Raw genomic sequence first — 21,412 nt, forward strand, 5'->3', positions numbered from 1 at the left:
ACTGTATGCCAGTCTTCGTCTCGGAAACCAGCACCATACGAAAACCGGCGTGTCAGGACTGGCTCAAGTAATCTTGTCCTGTTGAGGTATGTGAGTCTTTCAAGCTCAGCCTCCAGTAGAGCTGAAACCGTCTGCCAACTTGAAAGTGGATGCGGGTTGATCGATTCACTTCTAACGATCCTTCCTTCCTCTTTGCTGAGTTATCGTATCCCTAGTTTGAGGTTGAGGCATGTCCCACGTTTACTTTGACCCGGTTGTCAATAGTTCTTTGCCGCCGTTTTTGGCAAAACTTACACGTGCGAACCCGAAATTATTGGTATGAACCGTATAGCACGACTCTGAGACTAATTTTGGGACATCACGAGCTCGTTTGAGGCTCTCTAGATCTGGCTCCGCCTATCTCCTTGTGCATTCTCGAATCACTCTCCCTGCCAACCACTGCCACAGTTGAGTAAATATGAGAGACGAAGATATCAAATACAATACACTCAGTCCAGTGCTCTTGCCCTGATCTGCTGTTCCGCTCTTGCATACTTCAAGATACTCGCCGACCGTCAGATCACAAACCTCTCGTTAGACTCGTTAAGAACACCGACCGACTCCCTCCACTTAAGCTGCACTGACTTATGGGCAGTTTTTTGTCATGGATCTTCCTCACCTCCTTGAATCACCCTCTATTATTTCAGGTTGGGCAAGTGATAATGCTGCATTTGAAGTACTTATGATTCACAATCCATTGCAACCCCTCCTCCTTCCATGGGCCACACTGGTGCCACATAGCCTCTCTCCCTTTTTTCTCTCCAGTGGCCTCACGACAGCGCGTGACTCTCATACCTGCTCATGCGATTAGTCCGTATTCCTTTTTGAAAGTGCAGATATATACACTCCATGTAGAATGGGATGGCTAGTGTCCCCTCATAGATGGTTCAAGTGAAGTAAATAAATTATCACCGAAATTATCACCGACGGAGGAGTCCGGGTCAGGTACTGATTAGATTAGATGACTTTCATCCCCCGATGATATCTCGTTTGCTCCCGACCGTCATCGGACCATCACTCTGCCAATCATTTCGAACAGATCACCGGTCAAACGGTCAAGACTGCATCTATTCAACACCTAAAACTAGAAGAGCTGCTTTGACTTCTATGTATACCGCGGTCGAGAAAGACGAAGGTGCCCAGCCCTCTAATAACAGGAAGGCCGACGAGCTGGCATCCCTGGCCTCCTGGGACCGCTCATTTATGGCTCATTTCGTGGTTTCCACTCCGAACGATGTCCGTTGCCTCGGTCATCGAGCTAAAATTCAAATAATGCGGCCACCTATATTGAACTAACCCATAACAGTAACCGATGCTTGCACCAACGCCATTCCCTTCTTTGCTCTCCACTTTTCAGCACGCGTAGAATGTCCGCCTCCTCCACCATGAACCCCGCATCCAGCAGCTCCCGACCACGCCCAGTGAGCGGTCATTATTCTTCCTCTTGTTTGCTTCCGTTTGCTGACACTCGTGACTCGCACACTGTCATACGACCTCTAGTACAGACGACCTCCATCCGTCCCGCTTCAGACGCGGCTGCCCCTCCAATTCGTCATCGTAGGCGGGGGCATATCCGGCCTTGCTTGTGCCATCGGTCTCAGGCGCGTTGGACATAATGTTCTTGTATTGGAGAGCGAAGCCGACATCAGCCACGTACGTCGAACAGTCCCGCTTTCTTACTGTCTATGGCTCGTGTTCAACTCTATTTCAGGCCGCCGACTTCTCTGGTGGGATGAGAATGCCTCCAAATATGACCAAGATCTTCCGTACGCTCGACTCTCTCTGCCCTTCTGGAGGACAACATTGACATTTACATGTCTCTAGACCACTGGGGTCTGAGTGACCGGATTGACAACATTAGCCTGGTTACGGATGCCGTTCTCATGTCAAAATGTGCGTGCACTCTATCTCCACTCCTATTTTGGGTTCTTAGCTTTATTTGTCCAGTGGGAGACGGGGACATTCTAGGGTCTCATAGATGGGTCGCCGAGTTGTTGAAGGAAGCAGGTGGTGAATTCGCAGCCGTTCCCGTACGTCCATGCTTTGCTGCTACTGGTCCTCCTCCATTAACCATCATCGTAGCACGCGACACTACGGGAGACCCTCTATGAAATTGCCACAGAGCTGGGCGCTACTGTGCGGACGAGTTCAGAAGTCCTGTCTGTTAACCCTGATGAACGACGAGTCACGTTTGTTCGTGGTGGCAAGCGCGAATATTGCCTGGCGGATGTTATAATCGGTGCAGATGGTGCTCATGGGTTATGTCGAGTGCAAGTGCAGGGACTTCTCGACATCGGTAAACCGATGGGCCTCATGATGTTCAGGTACGGCTTCTTCTTTCAGAGAAAACTGGCTAAAGCATGAGGGAGGGTACGCTGACTTCAATCGCACCAGTTCCGTCATTCCGGGTGCTGCAATGCGTGCGGACGAAGAACTACGGCAGTTTCTGGATAACGAAGTGGTACGTCAGGATTATTTCACGGTGCTTTAAACGGTTTATGGTCTGGTCCTCAATTGTGGCACCATTTCTTCCTCTAGTCATCCCAGTATGTGTGGTTCGGAGATAGCCATTGTGCTTTGTGTTTCCGAATAGTACGTCTCCCTCTTTCCGACGCACCAATCGAAGTAGAGGCTCACGAAAAGCTTCTACAGAACGCCGCGGGCGACTGTGCTTTCTACTTCTATGCTCCAGATGATGGGGCGAGAGACGTTTGGGACGATATCGTACCGACAGAATACTTCGTTCGTCATACCGTCGGTGCGGAACCCAGGTCAGTCAAATTTCCCACGTTTCGGAAAATGAGCGTGCTCTCATCCGCGATTTGATTTTCCATTTAGGTTACGAAAACTCGCCAGACTGTCAACTCCAAGACGCATCAAAGTCGTGGAACGAGAAACTCTGGAGGACTGGGTGGACGATTCGGGACGAATGGTCGTCGTTGGAGACGCGGCCCACCCATTTCCTGTACGTCTTCTCCCCTCTATCGGCGCTTGTGCTTCCGAATAGTTTCCGCGACTGGATTCCTAATGTACTACCCGTTCTATCCCGCCAACAGCCAGGTGTCATCCAAACATGGGCCATGGCCCTCGAAGACGCCTCCGTACTAGCAAAATTATTCAGCCATCTACGCACACGCGATCAGATCCCATCATTCCTTTATGCTTTCCAAGACCTACGGCAAGCTCGGGTCAAAAAAATTCGTGAACTCGATGTGGACAATATCCATTTCATGACTATGCCCCCGAGCGACATGACGCGTGGGCGCGATGCCGCCATGCGAGCCAAGTACGACGAGGGAAAGGACGTACTCGGTGGCGACGACAGCGACGATGACGACGGGAACGTGGCACAGTGGGACGACAATAGGGAGATTTTCGGCTACGACGCGGAGGACGAGGCGGACAACTGGTGGGTGGAGTGGGGGTTATTGAGGGAACGTGCCAGGGAGGGAAAGGTCGAGATGGAGGTCGAGCTCAATATACAAGTTGAGTCGTTGTTGCAATGGTTGTCGCGCTGTGCCCTTATGTTGCGCTACATAACTGCACCATTTTTTTCGCTTATCTTTGAGTGTTTGACAAGACTCTGACGATCTCATCTCATCTCTTTATCTTTAGGCCACGGAAGATATTGCTTTGACATCCTCCCAGCAGCACGTGGACGAACGGGCATCGTAGAGGACATTTTACTCGCCGATAATTCGTCTTTGGTTCACAGGTATTTCATCTAAAATCTATACCCCATACTTTCTCGCTTGTGGTCTTCAGTAGCTCCATCAGAAGACATTTCTGTGCGTATCAGGAATAGTCTCTTCCCGACACCATATGGCTTGACATTATACCGCGTGGAATAGTAATAATCTTTGTCGTGAAGACCATTACATTGCGCTCGGGGGAGAGCTCGTAGATTCTGCAGAAGCACGGAATACAGCAGACATGTTAGCCGCTGCTGCTTATTGCTAAAGCTCACGAAAGCCACAGCGGGGAAAGAAGGTCATCGGCCCCGCAATGGTGAGGCCTGGGCGTGCCTGGTATAATGAATTTTCGTCGAAGGTCACAGTGGGACAACGTGGACTTCAACCTTACCATTATGCGATGCTCATTATGGAAAGTTGAACGGCCACCTTAGGGCTTCACGTTCTCGCGTATGCGCTTGCCAGGCTGCATGAGGCCAACGAGGACAGTAGTGTCACATACGAGTTCCAGACTTACCTGCACTAGCGACTTCCTCAGGAGCCATTCTGTCCTGTCTGCTAACCAATGGCCATGTTACTTTGAGATCGTGGCTCGAGATCATCGTAATCAGATTCTGTGCGTTCGCTGTGGACCAAGAGGGATCAGAATCTGCAGTGCCACCTCTTTCCACCTTCGTCGAGTGCCACCTGGCCTGCGCTTCGGTCTTCTTCGGGAAACCAATTCCAGGGTCATGGCCTAGTTATGACAAGGGGTCTGGCCTACCAATTTGAATATTGCTCTTTTCCGAGGCATTCATGTTCGACGGTGGTAAGCCCGGTAAGCGCAAGCTCTTCTCGTTTACCACCATCTCCCACTACCAATACTTACAGCATAAATACAGGACCGCTTACAGGAATTGTTCTTCATCCTTCGCGCAACCCTTGGACGGTCCAGGTCTTACCCCATGGAAATTCGAACTTGGGAAGGAATTTATTCCATCGAGTTAGACAGCGGCCAACCTAAGCTGTTTTAGTGTAAAGGTATGTCCCGATACTCGTGGTGGACGTGCTTTCGAGGCTCCCGGATCGCTTGTCTTTCTTTAGTTAAACTTGGCGCCTAGTGTCTCGCGTCAAGATTAGAACGTTTATCCCACCCAGTCCACTCATGTTTTCGTTGTTTGAATTCCACGATTAATAATACATTCTCGAATCTCTTGAGCACTATTTATTGCCCTGAGACCAAAATGGGCGACCCATCGTCATATTTCTCGGACTTGACTTCAGGATCTCTACGGTTGAGGTCGCGTAGTTCTTCGCGCTCGGTTTCACGCTTTCCTCTTCTTCATTGTAACAACTTCATAACGACTGCTCATGATGTACTTCACCTCGACGCTCCGGTCCATTGCTCTTGCTACGCTCGCCATTTCTCTCCTCGTTGCCTACAGGTTTATTCAGCGCCGACGAAGGAATCCCTTATGCCTCCCTTACCCGCCTGGTCCGAAGCCTTTGCCACTGCTCGGAAATATATTCAACCTTCCGAGTGAATACATCTACAAGGTGTTCACAGACTGGGGTCGCGAACTCGGTGAGTGTCCTCATTGTTTGTCCTCTCTGCTCGGAGAAGTTTTGTTGGGATCCAACGACCTACAACTTTGATGAAGGCTTTGCCTACGTCGGTTTTGCGACTACGGTCGGGTTACTCGAAGGGAGAGCAGGATGTTATCTCTCTGGCGTTTGTGAACCTGCTTACCCTGAGGCCCGGGACCGAAGCGAGCCGTCTCCATTTAGACGCTCCAAAATACTTACCCCTGTTCTGCGACCCAGAGCCTCCCATGCAGGCCAAGCTGACCTTGTATATCTTTGTAGACTCTGATATTATCCACATCGAAGTCCTCGGAACACATGTTATCGTACTCAACTCGAAAGAGGCTGCAGATGACCTTCTCGACAAGCGTTCCGCGATCTATTCTGACCGGTGAGGCACCCCGAGTTTTCCGAACTAGCTGTCTGAGACCCTGACTATTTCTTCCCTACTCTTCTTAGACCCCGCATGCCTATGATGAATGAGCTGTAAGCTCAGTCATGCCGTGATTGACTAGTATCATGATATCTGACCATCTAACGCAACGTTAGCATGGGGTTCTACTGGTCCCTAGGCTTTACGCCGTACAACAACTGGTGGAAACACTCCAGGAAACTGTTCCACCACCACTTCCAACCTTCAGCCTTGGTCCGGTTCCGACCCAAACAGCTCAAGGCCGCACACGACTTCCTGCGACGCCTTGCGGACACACCTGACGATTTCCGGGATCATGTTCGGCTGTAAGTTGCTCCTTTCCTTGCGGACAACTCTTACGGCCAGCGCCCTGACTCTACGGAACCCTTGATTGTCGTGATGTGTGGCGCGATTAGTATGGCAGGTTCGGTGATTATGGATATCTCCTACGGGCTAGACATCAGGACGCACAACGATCCGTATCTTGAAAGGGCTCAAGGGGCGCTCGATATCATCGACAAGGCCGGCAATCCTGGTTCATGGCTCGTCGACCTGATTCCAGCCTGTACGTACCGTGCACGTCATCTCCTTTACCAACATTCTCCATTTTCTCCGCAACACTTGGTGCTCATGCCTGGACTACTTGACAGTGAAGCACGTCCCCGAATGGATCCCTGGCGCAGGCTTCAAGCGTAAAGCCCGTGAATGGCGTGCCTTCGTCGACCATTACTGCTCTGCCCCCTTCGACTTTGTCAAAGACTCGATGAACAACGGCACTGCTGTCCCTTCGTTCACCTCCATTGCATTGAGGGACATCAAGGGTGAACAGAATAAGGCCTATCAGGAGGAGATGATCAAGAGCATTGGAGCGACAATCTATACCGGTTCGTGGTTCCGTGACCTCGATTGTAGCTCTTCTTTCTGACTTCTTCCTCGTGACTCATCGACACAGCTGGCGCGGACACCGTGAGTCCTCCTTTGATTTGACATGTTGGTGTTCGTTGCGGTTCATTTTACTAATTACTGGGCGTCGTAGACAATGTCCGTCCTGGCGACCTTCTTTCTGGCCATGACAATGTACCCCGACATCCAGAAGAAGGCCCAGGCCGAAATTGATTCCGTCATTGGCCATCGTCTCCCTGATTTCTCGGACGAACCTCATCTGCCCTACTGCTCTGCTCTCATGAAAGAAGTCCTGCGCTGGCACCAAGTCGCTCCGTTCGGTATGTTCATACTAAGTCTTGACCCCGTCTTCCGGTCCAAATATGAGAGCTGAGATATCGCTATTCGTCACGCATACAGCCATTCCTCACCGTGTCATGACCGATGACTTTTACAAGGGATATTTCATCCCGAAAGACTCCATCGTCATCGGAAATGCCTGGTCTATCCTCCACGACCCCGAGCTCTATCCTGACCCCTTCACCTTCGATCCCCACCACTTCCTCTCCAACGACCCTGACTATCCCATCGACGCCAAAGCCCTCGCAGCCGTAGATCATGCGTTTGGGTTCGGTAGACGTATGTGTCCCGGACGATGGATGGCTATGAGCTTCGCGTGGATCACGATGGTCAGTGTGTTAGCGAGCTTTGAGGTGGGGAAGAAGGTCGATAAGGAGACGGGAGAGGTGAAGGAGCCCAAGGGGGAGTTCTCGAGTGGCATTATGGGGTATGTGGTCCTTTCTGCTGTCATTCTTCCCGCTCTGTCTGCCTCTCTTCCGCGGTTTTGGGTATGTAGGCTGATAAACCTTCGTTTCGTCTTTGTAGTACCCCGATGCCTTTCGAGTGCAGTATCAAGCCGAGGTCTAAGGACACCGAAATGCTCATCAGAGCCACTGGCTAAGCTTTCGTTTCCTGCCATGAGTCCTCGTTGCCGACCTGACCTTCAACCACGTATTTCCTTCCTGTCTATATCTTCCATACTCCACAACCCATCCATTCTCCCGCCTTCCTGTACTCATAACTGGTTGAAGGCCTATATGACGAACGACGACCACGATTCCGAACACCGTACTTGATGATAATGACAACTTATGCAAACCACACTTCTTGTCCATCTTCTTCTCCCCCTTTTTTGTACCTCTTGTCAATTCACGAATTCCTTGTACTTCTTCTGTCCACCAAAGCTTCATTTATCCGTAGGTCTTATTCATCGTGTCAAATCCTTACTTTTCCTTCGTGTGGATGTGTACATACTGTACATGTTATGACTTGTAAACGTGCTTACCTCCACCGGTACCCAGATCCCGCTCCAATCGCCCACGACGATAGAATTCTTTCCCGCTTCCTACTTTTCGATCGTCATGGTCCATTGCAGGCATGGACGGTCGATGCTCGATGCCTCGGAGCCCACCAATCTCCTGACTCATTTTCACAATCGTCGATCGTAGGAGGGAAGAAAGGTTAAGATCGAGAATTCAATTTTGAACACTCGAAATCCCCGTCCTCGTGTGAGTCACCGAAGCCCTTCGACTCTTCCGGTCTTCCAGCATCTCGCGGTTTCTCGACCGACGACAGCTTCCCGAGTCGATCCCGTCCTTCTTCTCCCTTCGAGTCTTCCTTCCTTCTTTCCGACAATTCCAATCCATCCACGTTTCCCTTCAACTGTCAACATGTCACCATCCCGCATCTCTAGCCACTACCCAATCTTCCACGTTCCACGTTCCACTGCACGAATCTTTCACCCTTCCTTCCTCGGTCCTCCCAGATCCCCGACCCATCTGAATCGACATCGACGTCTCCAAATCTCATCGATTGCACTTTAACTTACCGGGCTCGACGGGCACTCAGCATCGTACGTAAAAAGAAGACAACCCCCTCTGTATATTTACTAGCATGAAAAAAGTTAGTCTGCGCTACGTCACGGTAAGTAGTCGATGGAGGCGAGAAATCACGGAATATACCAGTGGCCATAGCCGCCGGCTACTGCGTATGCAGCACGAGGAAGTTCTCGAGTAAGTACATGCATATGATATCCCTGTTAGAACGAAAAGAAAAATGGACGTACATTGACATGTAAGGTTGCGATCCTCTTGGGGGATGAACATGGGCGGAAACACCCGACCAAAATCTTGAGGTGGAGGCGTGTGCTGTCAGAACTTCGCCGTAAGAGTCCGTGTCCACTGTGTCCGTTTCGTTCGGAATACCGGCTGCACCCGATGTATCATTGGGTCGAGGACACTACAGGCCAAGTGTCGAGGAACGTCGAAGCGCTCTTTAGTTTGCATGGAAATTGAAGGCAACTGACCGGAGACACCGAAAGATTCAGATGATACCTGCTAAGGCCGAACGAAGGATCATGGTCAGGCCGCCCAGCCCGTATGCATTCTCGAATGTGCAGTGATTTCTCACTTTCACTAGGAAGGAAAGGGATCTAAATCTAAGATATGTATCGACTATCGAGAGGGTATATGCAATAGAGAGAAAAAGTACGTTATCCACCGAATTAGACCAAAACGAAACCTCTTCCAAGCATCCGATGTCTCGGAACCTTCTTGGGCGACCAGATCTGAACACGAACACGAACACGGATGAGCAGGTCCAAGATCAAGAACCAACAACAGGAGAGGCAGCCACAGGGGCCACTGCGAAAAATAGATCCGTCCGTTACCTCCGTTTGCTTCCGTCCCACATTGACAGTCCACTCGTCCAAATCCATCCACCCCTTCATCCGTCCTTCCTTCCGTCCGCCCACCTACATATGTACCCGCTGATTCCTGAACAACAATCCAAGCAAGCGCACCCACCAAACATGGTCAGATTAACACCTCCACATTCACGCCAGCATCCCGCGCTTTACGACATCTTCACCACATGTACGCAGGTACCTCCTACATACATTTGCCCTGGATTCTGAGTCTGGAGTCTGAGTGGTCGTCTGGTTGTCTTCGGCCCCGGTCCATAAGCTAAATATGTATAGATGCAGGATGTGGTGATGCGACGAAGACAGAAGACAGGCCGTGGAGAGATTCGAGATCAGGGTTCAGCACCGCCGATAAATTCCTCTTCGCATTTCTTCCTCCCTGTGTATATGACAGATAGATAGATAGATATGAGCCATCACGATCGTCAGCTTTGCGTCCGAGCGAGAGAAAGGGCAAAACAAAGCGAAGATGGGGAATGATGAACGGGACGCCCGAAGTATGGGAGGGTATGATAGAACGGCGGGATGAGGGGCCGGCGGGGCGAAAGACGGGAACAAGTTAGAGGACGGATCGAGTAACGTACCTGTACTCAAACATAACCTGCACTCCTACGAACAGACAGGCACACGTCCCGAAGAGAAATCTGAGGCCTGTAGCACACCACACCACGACGCCACATCACGCCCGTCACCCAAAAAGAACAGAAAAAAACACAATGAGTGATTAGCATCCGAATGACACGAAAACGATAATCAAAACGTGTCACGTCCACCCAGAAAACCTCAAGAAAAGAGAGAAAGAACGCCTGAACAAAGAAAGAAAGGCCGGGAACGCACCTTCCCAACTCCCCACCAACCTCCCCGCCACCTCCCTCGTCCCATCCGTGCCGAGCACGAACCCTACGAGATTCGCGCCCATCATCATGAGTATGTTGACGACCCCACCGAGTGCGCACAGGTGTCTGTAGTACGGTTTTTTGGGCAGCTGTGATATTGAGAAGATGAGGGCGGGTGGTGGTGGTTAGCATGGCATGGGACGATATCGGCGAAATTGGATATAAAAACACGAAATCTGGGGATGAAGCTCGAACAAACGGGCACGAGGGGCCTGAAAGACAATAACCAAAGACGAGTGAGCAAAGAGTTCAAACTCACCCCGACCTTCCTCGCCCCCCATCCAGCCAGCACCTCCGGAATGACAAACAGACTGATCAACCATCCCCACGCTAACAGTCTAAAACTAAGATCGTGCCAGAGCGCGACGAAGGAGAAGACGAGGAGCGTGGTGAGGAGCTGGTGGGAGGAGCCACCGAGGGGGATGTAGATGTATCTGTGTGTTAAATATCCCAACAAACAAACATGACAAGGAAGCGGATCAGCCAATGTGGTGGACATGAAGAAAGGAGGCGAAACGAAATGTTGCTCGATAGGGAGCAAAGAATAGAGAAATATAGAGATGCAGACGCACCGCACGATCCAGAGATTATACGACCGATGCCACGCCCTCCAGAACCCAAGCGTCGAATAATTGTTCGCCACACAACGGACCATGTTCTCCGGTGGGTCGATCCCGTCCAGGAGCGCCCAGAGGCGGAAGAAACGCCATGGTAGAAGGAGCTGTCGTGCGTTTTCATCCGTTCGTGAATGGAAGAGCGAAGGTGGGTGGGTTTAATTGGGTGAGGAGCACCGTATTTTCGGGGTCGGTGAGTTCACGAGTCGTCGGTTGGTCGGTGGGCGAGATCATCCGTTCGTAGGGGACCGAGGCAAAGCATGGCCGGGTTCGCGAACATTTGACGTTGGTAGGCGAGCGAACGGAAAGTCGACCACGGAGAGGTTTTACGTTATGCACATACAGATGGCGGCGAAGTGGACAAAGGAAAGAAAGAAAGAAAAGAAATCAGCCTCCGAACACCTCACTCTCACTCCGAACACTCAAAAAGGAACAAGAAAAAAATTCCCGAATAGAGGTCGATAGGGACAGAACGCCCACACGACGGTACGAGGACCAACCAAAACCACGAACAGCCGAAGACGAAGACAAAGATGAAATCACCAGGGAATTCCAATCCGTGCGACGATAGACGACACGACTCCACTCCCTCTGCGCAAGTAAGGCGCGCGCGTGTGTGCGAAGGAAAGACAACAACCCCCACCAAACCGAAAAAAGAAAAGAAGATAAAAAACTAACCTTCATCCAAACAAAAACCAAATTCCAAAACCCCACCAGCGCCACCTCGCCCACACTGTCCCCGGCAAACGCGCGCTCGTCCTTGATGGCGACGACGTACATGTAGTGGAGGATGAATTCCATGGAGAGGAGAGAGAGGAGGAAGCGGGTGAGGTAGAGAGGGCGGGATTGGAGCGGGAGGGACGCTGGGGAGGAGGGTGGAGAGGGGGAGGAAGAGGTGGAGGAAGGGGTGGCGGCGGTGGTGATGGGAGGTGGGGAGTAGATCTGTGGGAGAGGAGAGACGAGAGGTCAGTATCGGACGATGGCGCCGTGGTCGGCAAGATCGAAGGAAGATGAAGAGCACAAAGCAAAGTACGTGGACAGATAGATGGTGCGCATATGCGTATAAGGCCTCTCTCAAGAGGGAGAACGGGGCGGAGGGCTGTAGTAGTACAAATTATCGAGTATTGGTGCTCGCGCGCACGAAAGGTCATTTTCGCCATAAGATGAGCACAGAATAACACAAATCCTGAACATGGTGCACTGCACGTCAAAAGTACGCGTCCGGGGTACAAAAGAAGCCACCGTCTCCGCCTATATCTATATGGTCAACCTCTTCCCCATTCCTGCCTTTACGCCACGCCACACGCTACATGTCACATAGCACTGATCTCACACTTCAGAGTCAGACTCTTCGCACCTCCACGTCCACGACTATCTCACGCCCATTTATCCGCTCACTCTTTCGAGAATCAGCGAGCGCGGTTCAAGAAACGTGTAGCACCAACGGGGACATGTATACCTGTATTCGCGCGCACGACAGAACAAGCAGCAACCGGAACGACGCGCGTTTCGCGGCGCTATGTAGATGTGAATGTACGTCTGGGAGCAGAGCAGACGGAGCGCGGGGAGCGTCATGTGTAAAAAAAAACTCTAGTCCGCTCTCGGCTCTCGAGCGGTAGGCAATAAAACGTTGACGCTCCATCGTCAAGAACGTTATATAGATTGCTAGTCCAAATAACGATCCACGAAAGAGCGTGTCTCTCTTGAACAACTCGAACCTCAAACTGAACAGACCAAAAAAGTATGCTCGCAATATGTGCGTGCGTGTTTCTCTGTCTCAAACCGGCAATCCATGCACGTCGACCGCAAACCATGAAACACAGACGCAAACCTCAAACCCAACCAAAAAGGAGCACAAGACGCACCTGCCACATCCAATCATTAAACCCCATAATTGGGCCCGCGATATACAGCGGCGGATAGAGCACGTAGGCAAGGTAATTCGCGAATGTGTACGTGGCGGGGTCGTGTGGTGTTTTTGAGCGGGCTTTGTCGGATTTTGGGAGGGAGATTGGGGATGAGGATGCGGGGGTCTGGAGAGCGAGAAGGGGAGGGATGAGATTGGTCCAATGGAGGATGATATTATGAAGGAAGTACCTCAGACGTGCAAGCCCACCAATAATCCATACTGAACGCGACGAGCCTGAGCATCGTGATATTGAACGTGACGTGCCACCGCGGATACACGCCTTGCCAGCTGTCCTACCGGGCGTACCACACATCCATCCACGATAGTCAGCACAAAACAACGGCTACGAGAGAGCCAACGCCAACGCACCATGAACGCTAGCCGAGGCATGATAATCCCCCAATCATACCCCCCATACTTCTCGTTCATGAACAGCACCAAGCCATTAAACGCCCACATCGCGCCCACCACCACTTTACCCATCGCCTTTCCCTTTGCTGCCGCGGTCCGAGGGGCTAATATGGCCAACGCATAGTTCCCGCTTAGGATGGCAAGTACGAAGAAGGCGGAGGTGCCGTGGAGGACGAAGATGAGGAGGAGGGAAAAGAGGGTGTAGAATGGGAGGAGGTGTGCTCGTGAGGGGTATGTTTTTGAGGGGGTGGAGGGGAGGGAGAAGGTGTAGAGGGATTTGAAGGCGAAGAAGATGGAGAGGAGGAGGGTTAGGGCGGGGATGTTGGAACGGAAGGAGCGGTATTGGACGTCGGAATTGTCCTGTACCGTTACAGTTGATATGGTCAGGTCTGCGCATAGTGTTAGTAGAGAAGTAATAAACGTACGAACGGCCTTCCGAACATCCATCCCTGTGCTAGTCGACGGACATATAACGGAAAATTCGGATGACTCGCTGCAATATCCTATCATAATTCAGCTTCTGCTATGAAGGATGAGGAAGACGGCCTCGACGCACGCGAACTCAATCTAATAGGCACCCACACCATCCACGGCACGACGACCGCAAAGACGACATAATACAGCATGAACTCCTTCGTTCGCCACCTCGACTGTCCAGGTCCCCTCTCCGCTCCATTTCTCTCGCCTTTCGCATTGGCGTGTGGCGGGGCGGTATGCGAGGAGGGTATATCGACCGTGAGGTCAGTTATCCAGAAGCCGTCTTTTGTTTGATTTTTACGTTGAGATGGAAGGTTGTCGGTTGGCATTCCTGCTGTTGCTGTTGTCGCTGTGGAAGCGCTGTGGAGGGGTAGGAGGTGTATATTGTCGCGGTCTGAGTCTGAGGGTGAAGGTGCAGGACCGAGCATACGACCGTTTGGATTAAATACTAGATATCAGAGGCTGAGAGAAAAGCAAAAGCGAAGGTTTAAAGAGAATGTTTGTATGTCTTATGTCAGTGAGGTCAGCATTCCAAGACCGTTGAGTGAGTGATATGCAGAGTGAGTGATTGGACGTGTTCAAGCTCAACGGTGCCACAGCGCGACGGAGTCGCGTAACTTTGGTCCGAAAGTGGCCAGAATAAGCTCGATTCCCATCCTTAGACCGACGACGAGGCGGCCATTCCGACCTTGACACAGGTACGTATAAAAGTAACTTTTTGGGTGCTTTTTCCCCGCCAAAAAAAGGTGCGATCCGTGCTTTAGCTTTTTCCCACGCTTCACGAAAGTAACTGTCGTTGCTTTTGGTGTGCTTCGCACCCTGTACACAGGCATTGTCTCGTCAATGAACCACGTTTTTGTAAGACAGTGTAGTTTCACATTCGGCATCAGCAGCGGTGCCAGCCTTTACCCAACCTTTACCGTTCTTGGTGATGACTGCCCGTGCCGGTTGCGCCCCACGGTCGTCATCGCCAACAACGACGTCGTTCAGCGCCGTCAGCTCGTATTGTTGATGTAGCTTCCTTCATGCAGAGTATACTCCCTGAAGCAGTGCTGAGGTCGAGTACGTTTGTAAGTGCGATATGGGCAGTGATCGCCCCCGTTGTCGTCGCTGTCACACCCGGCACAGCTCCCCCTTTGAAAATACAGTCATGACATATCTTCTGGAGTATACAGACAGATTTAGGCTGCCCAAGAGGTTCAGAGCAACGGTGCCCATATGTGAGAGGTACTTTAGAGAGATGCACAAGGTGGACTTAAGAAAAGCTGGCGAAAAGCAAGAATGTGAACTTTTATGTCACGTGCCGGATCGACAGCGACGACGACGGCTATGAGAGGCCCTATGCACTTAGAAGAAAAACTCAAAAATATAGAAATAATACCCTTGTAGCATACAATCTCAGTGGACCTTACCTAGAAGCCTTGCGAGAGAGACAAGGCCACAAGCGACATTGAAGTCAGGAAAGCAAAAGCTAACTTCAGCACAAAAGCTAGGAAAAGTTAACTTTATGGGAAAAAAGCAACCAAATAAGTTACTTTCATAGTAACCAGGCTTGACACAGAACTTCCACCTGACTCGCTTGCCTAGAAAAGGCCCAGGGTACATCACTCCAAGTCTAAGAGGTAAAAAATGCCAAGGAAAACACGCTAACTCCTCAGAGCTGTACTCGCACCAGCGTGTCACCCCTAGGTAAATTCGTCCATTTGAATGTGAGGCACTACCGCTGAAACATCAAAGGTAACACCCCAATCGCGACTATTCGTTCCCTGACTTGAATAGAAACCGTAACGCGTCATTATACTTACATCGTCCCACACAAAAATTGGATCAGTGGTCAAAGACCCTTTCACTACACCCCTCCGAGCTGGAGTCGAACCAGCATCTCCAGGAAATATGATATAAACACATTTGAATTCGGCAATTCTTACCGGATGCTCTACCAGTGAGCTATCGGAGGGTTCTTTATGTGAGTGGTCCCAGTATAAGTATACGAGTATGGATGCAATGAGTTTTATGCCCAGGGACGAACCCGGATTCCATCGTGTCAGTGCGGAAATTTCTGCTAACTGGGGAACAAAAGAACGCGTGTGTCGTGTTAGAATAGCCGTTTCTTCTGCTTTGAACAGCTCGAGCTCCGCACCACTCACCACATCTCAGTGTCCTTCAGATTGACCCTGGACTTCCGCCATTCTAACCGTGCTTCCAGCTCCTTCTCAAGCGCGTCAAACTCCGCGCCTTTCTTCTGAAGGGGCCTACTTGTCGAAGCCGGAGCTCTTCGTAAACTCGAGAAGATCTTGAATACCGTGTCGTTCTCACTGGCAGTCCCTTTGTGCACCATCGACGTGTCGTGCATGACTTTACAGCGTTCGGCTCTAGACTTGATCGCCTTTGTCCGTAATGACGCTTGGCAGCTCTGCGCTTGAGTGGCGTTGATCTTTTTGATACCTACGTCGCGCGCTCATGCTTCAATTACAGAGCACGATTCTAACTCGATTTTCGTCCCATTAGTCCTCCCGGCCACGTCCACTTCAACAATCTCCAACAGTGAATCATTGTACGGAACGTTCCTACAAGGCCACGACTTTTGGTGCTGCTCAGTAAAGATCCGCTTCCAAGGCTAGAGTTAGTATCGCCCGGTCTCCGAGTCAACGGCTTGTTATTTACCACTTGTTCTCAACGTGATCCCGTCTTACTTCCTGGGCGCCGCTGTAGCTATCCAAAAAAAACGCACCAGAATCCTTCTCGTCGCTTACAATAATTCTCACCTAGCTGTTGCTCTACGCAGTGCTTGGCCTTTGTGTCCTCCACTGGCAGGACGCATAGGAGAAGTCTGTTGGCTCTTTATGTGTTGCAGTTTATGGGAACATGGTGAGTAAGTATGTGATCTATGCATGATCTGTTTAGCCTCGTAACCGCGCTGCTGTTTTAAACGCTCTATCCATTCATGGAAAAGAAGTGTTACGGCTTCGAAAGACAGATACTTATCAATAGACGGACCTCAACGTGAAAAACTTTTCCGTTGACCTCACCTCCTCCTCTTGGCGTCTATGTAAATGTGTTCACAATTTACTCTGCAAGCTCCACTTAAGCAATCCTTCTATCACTACATTTAGAACCCGCACGTCAGTCTATCGACACACCTCGAACGTTTTGAATGGCCACATGTTCAGTGTGTACTGCTGATACTCCTCGCTCACAACTGCAGCGATACCACTTTTGCTTGACTTTTTCTCATATGGGTCATTACCGGGGATACGCCCGGTGCATCAGGCATTATTTCTCCACCCTCATTCTCGGCGCTTTTCGACGCTATTCTTGTTGATGGTGCGCATGATTCATCCGCTTGTGCTACTTCATGGACTCGCTATAATTTCATTGTGACTCGCTATGACTGCCTTCGGTTTGCATATATAAAGCCAGAGCCCTGTCTCCCTTTCGCCCTCAGGCTGTTTGCTATACCCCTTCTCACTGCTACCCCTAGTAAGTGCCGCTCTTACTACTGCCTTTTTCTCTGCGATCCTGTACATTCTGAAGGATTCTTCCGCCTCGACACAGACCAGGTCGAACCCTCGATATCACACAGCACCAGTGACCGTTTGAAATCCCTGGTGAGCCGTATTGAATTACATCGAATGTTTCTGCCATTGACTCTGGCCTCAAGTCTGTCACTGCACGCTCTGGATTTTTCGATTGAGACTGGCGAAGAGAAGTGACATACATCTATCGTGGGCAGCCCTAGAATACCGTTGATTGCTGTTTGACTAGTTCGACGTAGTAAGTGGACACAGACCAACTGCTCTCTTGAGAAGTCCTCTCAAAGTGACCTCGGTCAGCTGGCCGTTGTTGTAGACTTCCTTTCCCCGATGGCCTTACCCGGTATGTACAGATTCTATGGTATTCTCTGTTCAGATGATATTGAATCTCCCATTTGCAGATTACCTACAAGAGCTCAATACGTATCTGCAAAGCCTACCAGGGAGACCGACCATTGGCTGGAGCTTTACCATGGCCGGCCCCTCTAACGCTCCAACATACACAGCCTATTTGAGCAGTATGTAATATCCATCTCGATTCGAACCCTATTTTGAAGAGACCTATGATACAATACTGACCCGCTCTCCAAGTTGATGGAATCCCTTTGACCCAGGGTATAGGCCCGTCCAAAAATGTGCAAAATATGCTGCTACAAAGGTGTACCTCGAAGGGTCTGGACCTGTTGAGACCTTCCTTCCCTAATACGGTCTCTATCCTATGCGGCTCTATTGTGGTCTTCGCGCTCTTGCGGCTCTCATACCAAAGAGTCTGAATAGCGCCGGTACACTTATATATTCCTAGCTAGAGTTTTAGAGAGTACCTAGAGCTAGTAACACAACCACGGACACGAAAAGCATAATCACTGGGAAAATATGGGTGATTATACAAGCGTTTTAATGGTGAACTGAACCGACATCGTAGACGATCACGCTGAACTGACCCAGGGTTCGAAGGCCATGCTCGCATATGACGCAGTCTAGTATGTTGAGATATCACTGGACGGCTTCAAGGCCCACAACATCGCTCGCACCACAGACACGCGAAAAAAAAATGTCGCCGTTCACTTTGAAGAGAACGTCCGGAGAATTGACCGAGTCAAGAAGATTCAGTACCGTGCGAGATAAGTAATGCCCTCACTTCCACGGTTGGTTCATCAAATGGCTCTGCTTGCATTCATGAAAATAAACTCAAGAAACGGTTTGGGCCCGGAGTGTAGACACGATATGTACTGTGACGGAGAGAGAGGAGGGAGGAGAGGAAAAGAGAGAGCGCAGGCGACTTGAAGGTCAGCGACTGCTTCAAGTTGCCGGCGGCGCAGACGCGACGGTCACAGTCACACGACCCGTTTCAGCGTGACTTCACGCGTTCGTGACTGTGGCACTGTGGCTCCTTGAGCCTTGTGTAATGTGTTGACTTGGTGTTGACTCTGTTGAGACGTACGTCGCAGTAAAAAAGAAAAGGTCGTGTTGATCGCCGCTATGGTTAGATGACAAAGGAACGCATGCGTTACGCTAGAACAACTTTTCCTCCTACTATGAACAGCTCATACTCCGCACCTCTCTCAACATCCCGACGTCGTTCCGCTGACCGGGTGCCTCAACCGTTCTTACCGTGCTTCGACTCCTTCCCAAGGGCATCAACCTCCACACCTCCCTTCTGCAACCGTCACGGCCTCCTCTTCACACCACTGATGGTTTCCCCTCAAGGTATCGTTTCCGATAAACACCACGCGCCTGTTCCCAAGCAAATCGCAGTAACACTACCACAGGCACACACAGCATAATGACGGGGAAAATCTGGATGGTTATACAAGCGCTTTAGTTAGTAGCCTTTCCACTAACATCGTACAATGGACCATCGGGTCACGTTGATTTAGTCGGTGATGCTCAGTACTCACTTGCCCCAGAGTCCAGTCCCGACTATCCCTGCCGTCACCACCAAGTAAATGAGAATTCGCATTCAGCGTAAGTTCGTTCGAGACAATCAGCGCTGTAGGCAGCAATATCGAGAACGCGATGCTTGCTCTCTTGAAGATCTGTAAGAGAACGTAAGGCTCAAGTAGTAACCTTGCAAAGAAAGAAAAAATAGCGAAGATGAATAGGGAGAAGTATATAGGTAGGAAAAGGATCCCCAGAGCGCGTGGAAGTAGAGATCTGGCAGTCGGGGCTCCGATGTGTGGAATTGGGAGTAGGAAGAGTGGGGTGAGAAGTCCCATCTCGACGGACGCGTAGGGTTTCAACTGCTCGGGGAAGAAATGGAATAGGAAAAGCGAGAGGCTATCGAGTAGGGCAAAGAAGACAAAAAAGAAGAGACAGATGTATGATATGGTGAGTGCGGCGATGCGGCCTGTCGTCGTTGCTGTGAGATGGGAGCCCAGGATGACGAGGACCGTATGTGGATTGCAGGCTGGATCTGCACCGAACGTAGACGCGTGGCGCCAGACGAACAGTGAGAAAGCGATGGCGATCGCAATGACGGGGACGCCGGAAAGACGCATGATGCGCATGGATTGGTAGAAGTCGTGTTGCTCTTTGGACTTGTACGTCCTCCCATCCAGGTCTTTCAGCTTCACGACCGCGTCCCCGAACATGACTAAGAGTGTGGCGAATGCGTGGAGCCAGAGGAGGATGGAGACTGAGATGGCGAGATAGAGGGAGAGTTGGTCTTGGTGGTTGAGTGATAGGGCTGAGACGAACAGTGCGAAAGCAGTGATCGTCATGCTCCAGTATGAGGCGTTGTTATCCGAGACGTTGGGAAGATACGAAAGGAGCACTAAAATGCACGTTGAGCTGAGGATTCAGGTTCCTTCAAGGCAAATAAACGGTGAGATGAAGGAACGTACAGGTTAGAAATGCTTGCACATAAAATGCCACACGCACGCCGATTCCGGTAATATCTAAAAGGTTTAAAATTGAAGACGATGGTTAAGTATTTCAGTCGAGTGTTTGCACAATTGCCTGGAAACACACCTGGGTTGTCCCGTAACAACGGAGAGCAAAGGCTGGTAGTGTTTAACACGGACTCTATCATAGGCATCGTATGAGCGAGAACTCGAGGGGTGTCTTGGGTATCGACATCGCCGGCATCTTGTACTTATACTCTCAGAATGAATTTGTGATACGTACATTCAGCAAATATCACCTCGCAATCACCGACTCTGCCACCTATTAATAAATGCTTATGAAGAACGTCTGATGACGGTGTATCCAAAAACGAAAATGCCTGAGCCTGATCATCGAGCATTCTCTCAGGCTCAGCGCTAGGAGGTCCAGAGCGAGCAATACTTACGGTGCTGTCATAGCTCTGTTCCGAATTCTGAACAAATGCTATACTCATAGCGTCAAAAACGAGATCCAAAGATCAAGATGGAACATTGGTTGCATTGGCGCTAAACAGACGAGGCGGCCCTATCAGCTCGAGGTCAGACCCTCGGTGAAACATTGTCCGAGGAGCGTTGATTCAACGAACAGCCGTGTCGTATCAGAGCGATGCACCTGTGAGCCTCTCGCATATCGACGGCGGGTCAACGTCGCTCCCCCCCTCTGACGTTAGAACGCGCCCGGCGGTGTAGATCGACGACGAACATCGTATGCGACCTCAACCATAGCATAGGTACAGCACCTTTCATTCTATTCGTTCGCGCAGGGTACTGGCCATAAATGCTACAACCTGAGGAAGGGAAAAGATTACGAACCCATCCACTACATCTGAGCTGGACTCGGACCAACACCTCAGGTGGCAATCAGGTGGATTTCGTTCAATCGAATGCGAGATACTCTTCTTGTCTTCCTGATCGAGACATCCTAGAAAGTACTTATTATAAGTGGATTGAAGAGGAGGATGAGTTATATCGATGCTGCCGGGTCATGTAGAGGAGTTTCCGAGAGCCCACAAGGGAACGTCGAGTCGAAAAGAAAGGGTCGCCGTGATTACCACTGGTCGCTAGAAAACAAAATGAACGCGTGTGGATTTTCAAATTGTTCAAGCGGCTTATGAACAGGCCGGATACAGCCGAGATCCTCCTTCACTTGTACCCTCTCGCCACCACTGTGTCCCAAACAGCTCCTCTATGCCGTCCTGTACTTAAGCTTTGTAGACCATATCGCATCTATTCTTGAGCTCAGATGTACTTATTTAGGCTGGGTTGGAGATAACTTAAAGACACTGGAGCGGCGAATTCTTTTTTCATCCGCCTCTGACGCGCGAGAAATGGCGTACAGAC

At 50.5% G+C, this 21,412-nt stretch overlaps 5 protein-coding genes and 1 non-coding gene across 6 annotated transcripts; 2 read left to right on the forward strand and 4 right to left on the reverse strand.

Annotated features, from left to right (window-relative positions):
• Positions 1-1,406: 1,406 nt before the first annotated feature.
• Positions 1,407-3,876, forward strand: STEHIDRAFT_165245 (FAD/NAD-P-binding domain-containing protein; the record flags this gene model as incomplete). Its single annotated transcript, XM_007299577.1, has 12 exons — positions 1,407-1,460; positions 1,540-1,692; positions 1,751-1,805; positions 1,864-1,932; positions 1,987-2,069; positions 2,122-2,363; positions 2,434-2,500; positions 2,578-2,631; positions 2,692-2,810; positions 2,878-3,004; positions 3,096-3,524; positions 3,655-3,876. 12 exons carry the CDS (start codon positions 1,407-1,409, stop codon positions 3,712-3,714), a joined length of 1,512 nt encoding a protein of 503 aa, XP_007299639.1. The 3' UTR covers positions 3,715-3,876.
• A 1,140-nt stretch (positions 3,877-5,016) lies between these two features.
• STEHIDRAFT_90567 (CyP450 monooxygenase) lies at positions 5,017-7,956 on the forward strand. The gene is made up of 10 exons (XM_007299447.1): positions 5,017-5,295; positions 5,577-5,685; positions 5,754-5,780; positions 5,844-6,032; positions 6,123-6,271; positions 6,357-6,590; positions 6,659-6,672; positions 6,743-6,929; positions 7,009-7,375; positions 7,474-7,956. Exons 1-10 carry the CDS (start codon positions 5,082-5,084, stop codon positions 7,547-7,549), a joined length of 1,566 nt encoding a protein of 521 aa, XP_007299509.1. The 5' UTR covers positions 5,017-5,081; the 3' UTR covers positions 7,550-7,956.
• A 1,034-nt stretch (positions 7,957-8,990) lies between these two features.
• Positions 8,991-14,053, reverse strand: STEHIDRAFT_72337 (MBOAT-domain-containing protein). The gene is made up of 11 exons (XM_007299363.1): positions 13,736-14,053; positions 13,605-13,672; positions 13,138-13,539; positions 12,957-13,061; positions 12,725-12,892; positions 11,538-11,801; positions 10,818-10,966; positions 10,505-10,679; positions 10,187-10,334; positions 9,934-10,000; positions 8,991-9,728 (listed from the first exon to the last, which is right to left on the reverse strand). The coding sequence occupies exons 1-11, from the start codon at positions 13,983-13,985 to the stop codon at positions 9,689-9,691; spliced, it is 1,836 nt and encodes a 611-aa protein (XP_007299425.1). The 5' UTR covers positions 13,986-14,053; the 3' UTR covers positions 8,991-9,688.
• Positions 14,054-15,511: 1,458 nt separating this feature from the next.
• On the reverse strand, positions 15,512-15,613 carry STEHIDRAFT_t69. The gene has a single exon. It is a non-coding gene; the product is annotated as a tRNA-Ser (tRNA).
• A 186-nt stretch (positions 15,614-15,799) lies between these two features.
• STEHIDRAFT_107476 (uncharacterized protein) lies at positions 15,800-16,930 on the reverse strand (the record flags this gene model as incomplete). Its single annotated transcript, XM_007299578.1, has 4 exons — positions 15,800-16,101; positions 16,422-16,486; positions 16,654-16,701; positions 16,854-16,930. 4 exons carry the CDS (start codon positions 16,928-16,930, stop codon positions 15,800-15,802), a joined length of 492 nt encoding a protein of 163 aa, XP_007299640.1.
• Positions 16,931-19,011: 2,081 nt separating this feature from the next.
• STEHIDRAFT_152428 (uncharacterized protein) lies at positions 19,012-20,226 on the reverse strand (the record flags this gene model as incomplete). Its single annotated transcript, XM_007299579.1, has 4 exons — positions 19,012-19,026; positions 19,088-19,962; positions 20,033-20,086; positions 20,160-20,226. 4 exons carry the CDS (start codon positions 20,224-20,226, stop codon positions 19,012-19,014), a joined length of 1,011 nt encoding a protein of 336 aa, XP_007299641.1.
• Positions 20,227-21,412: the final 1,186 nt, after the last annotated feature.

Source organism: Stereum hirsutum (genome assembly GCF_000264905.1).
Source record: "Stereum hirsutum FP-91666 SS1 unplaced genomic scaffold STEHIscaffold_2, whole genome shotgun sequence".
In the NCBI taxonomy this organism is placed as follows: domain Eukaryota; kingdom Fungi; phylum Basidiomycota; class Agaricomycetes; order Russulales; family Stereaceae; genus Stereum; species Stereum hirsutum.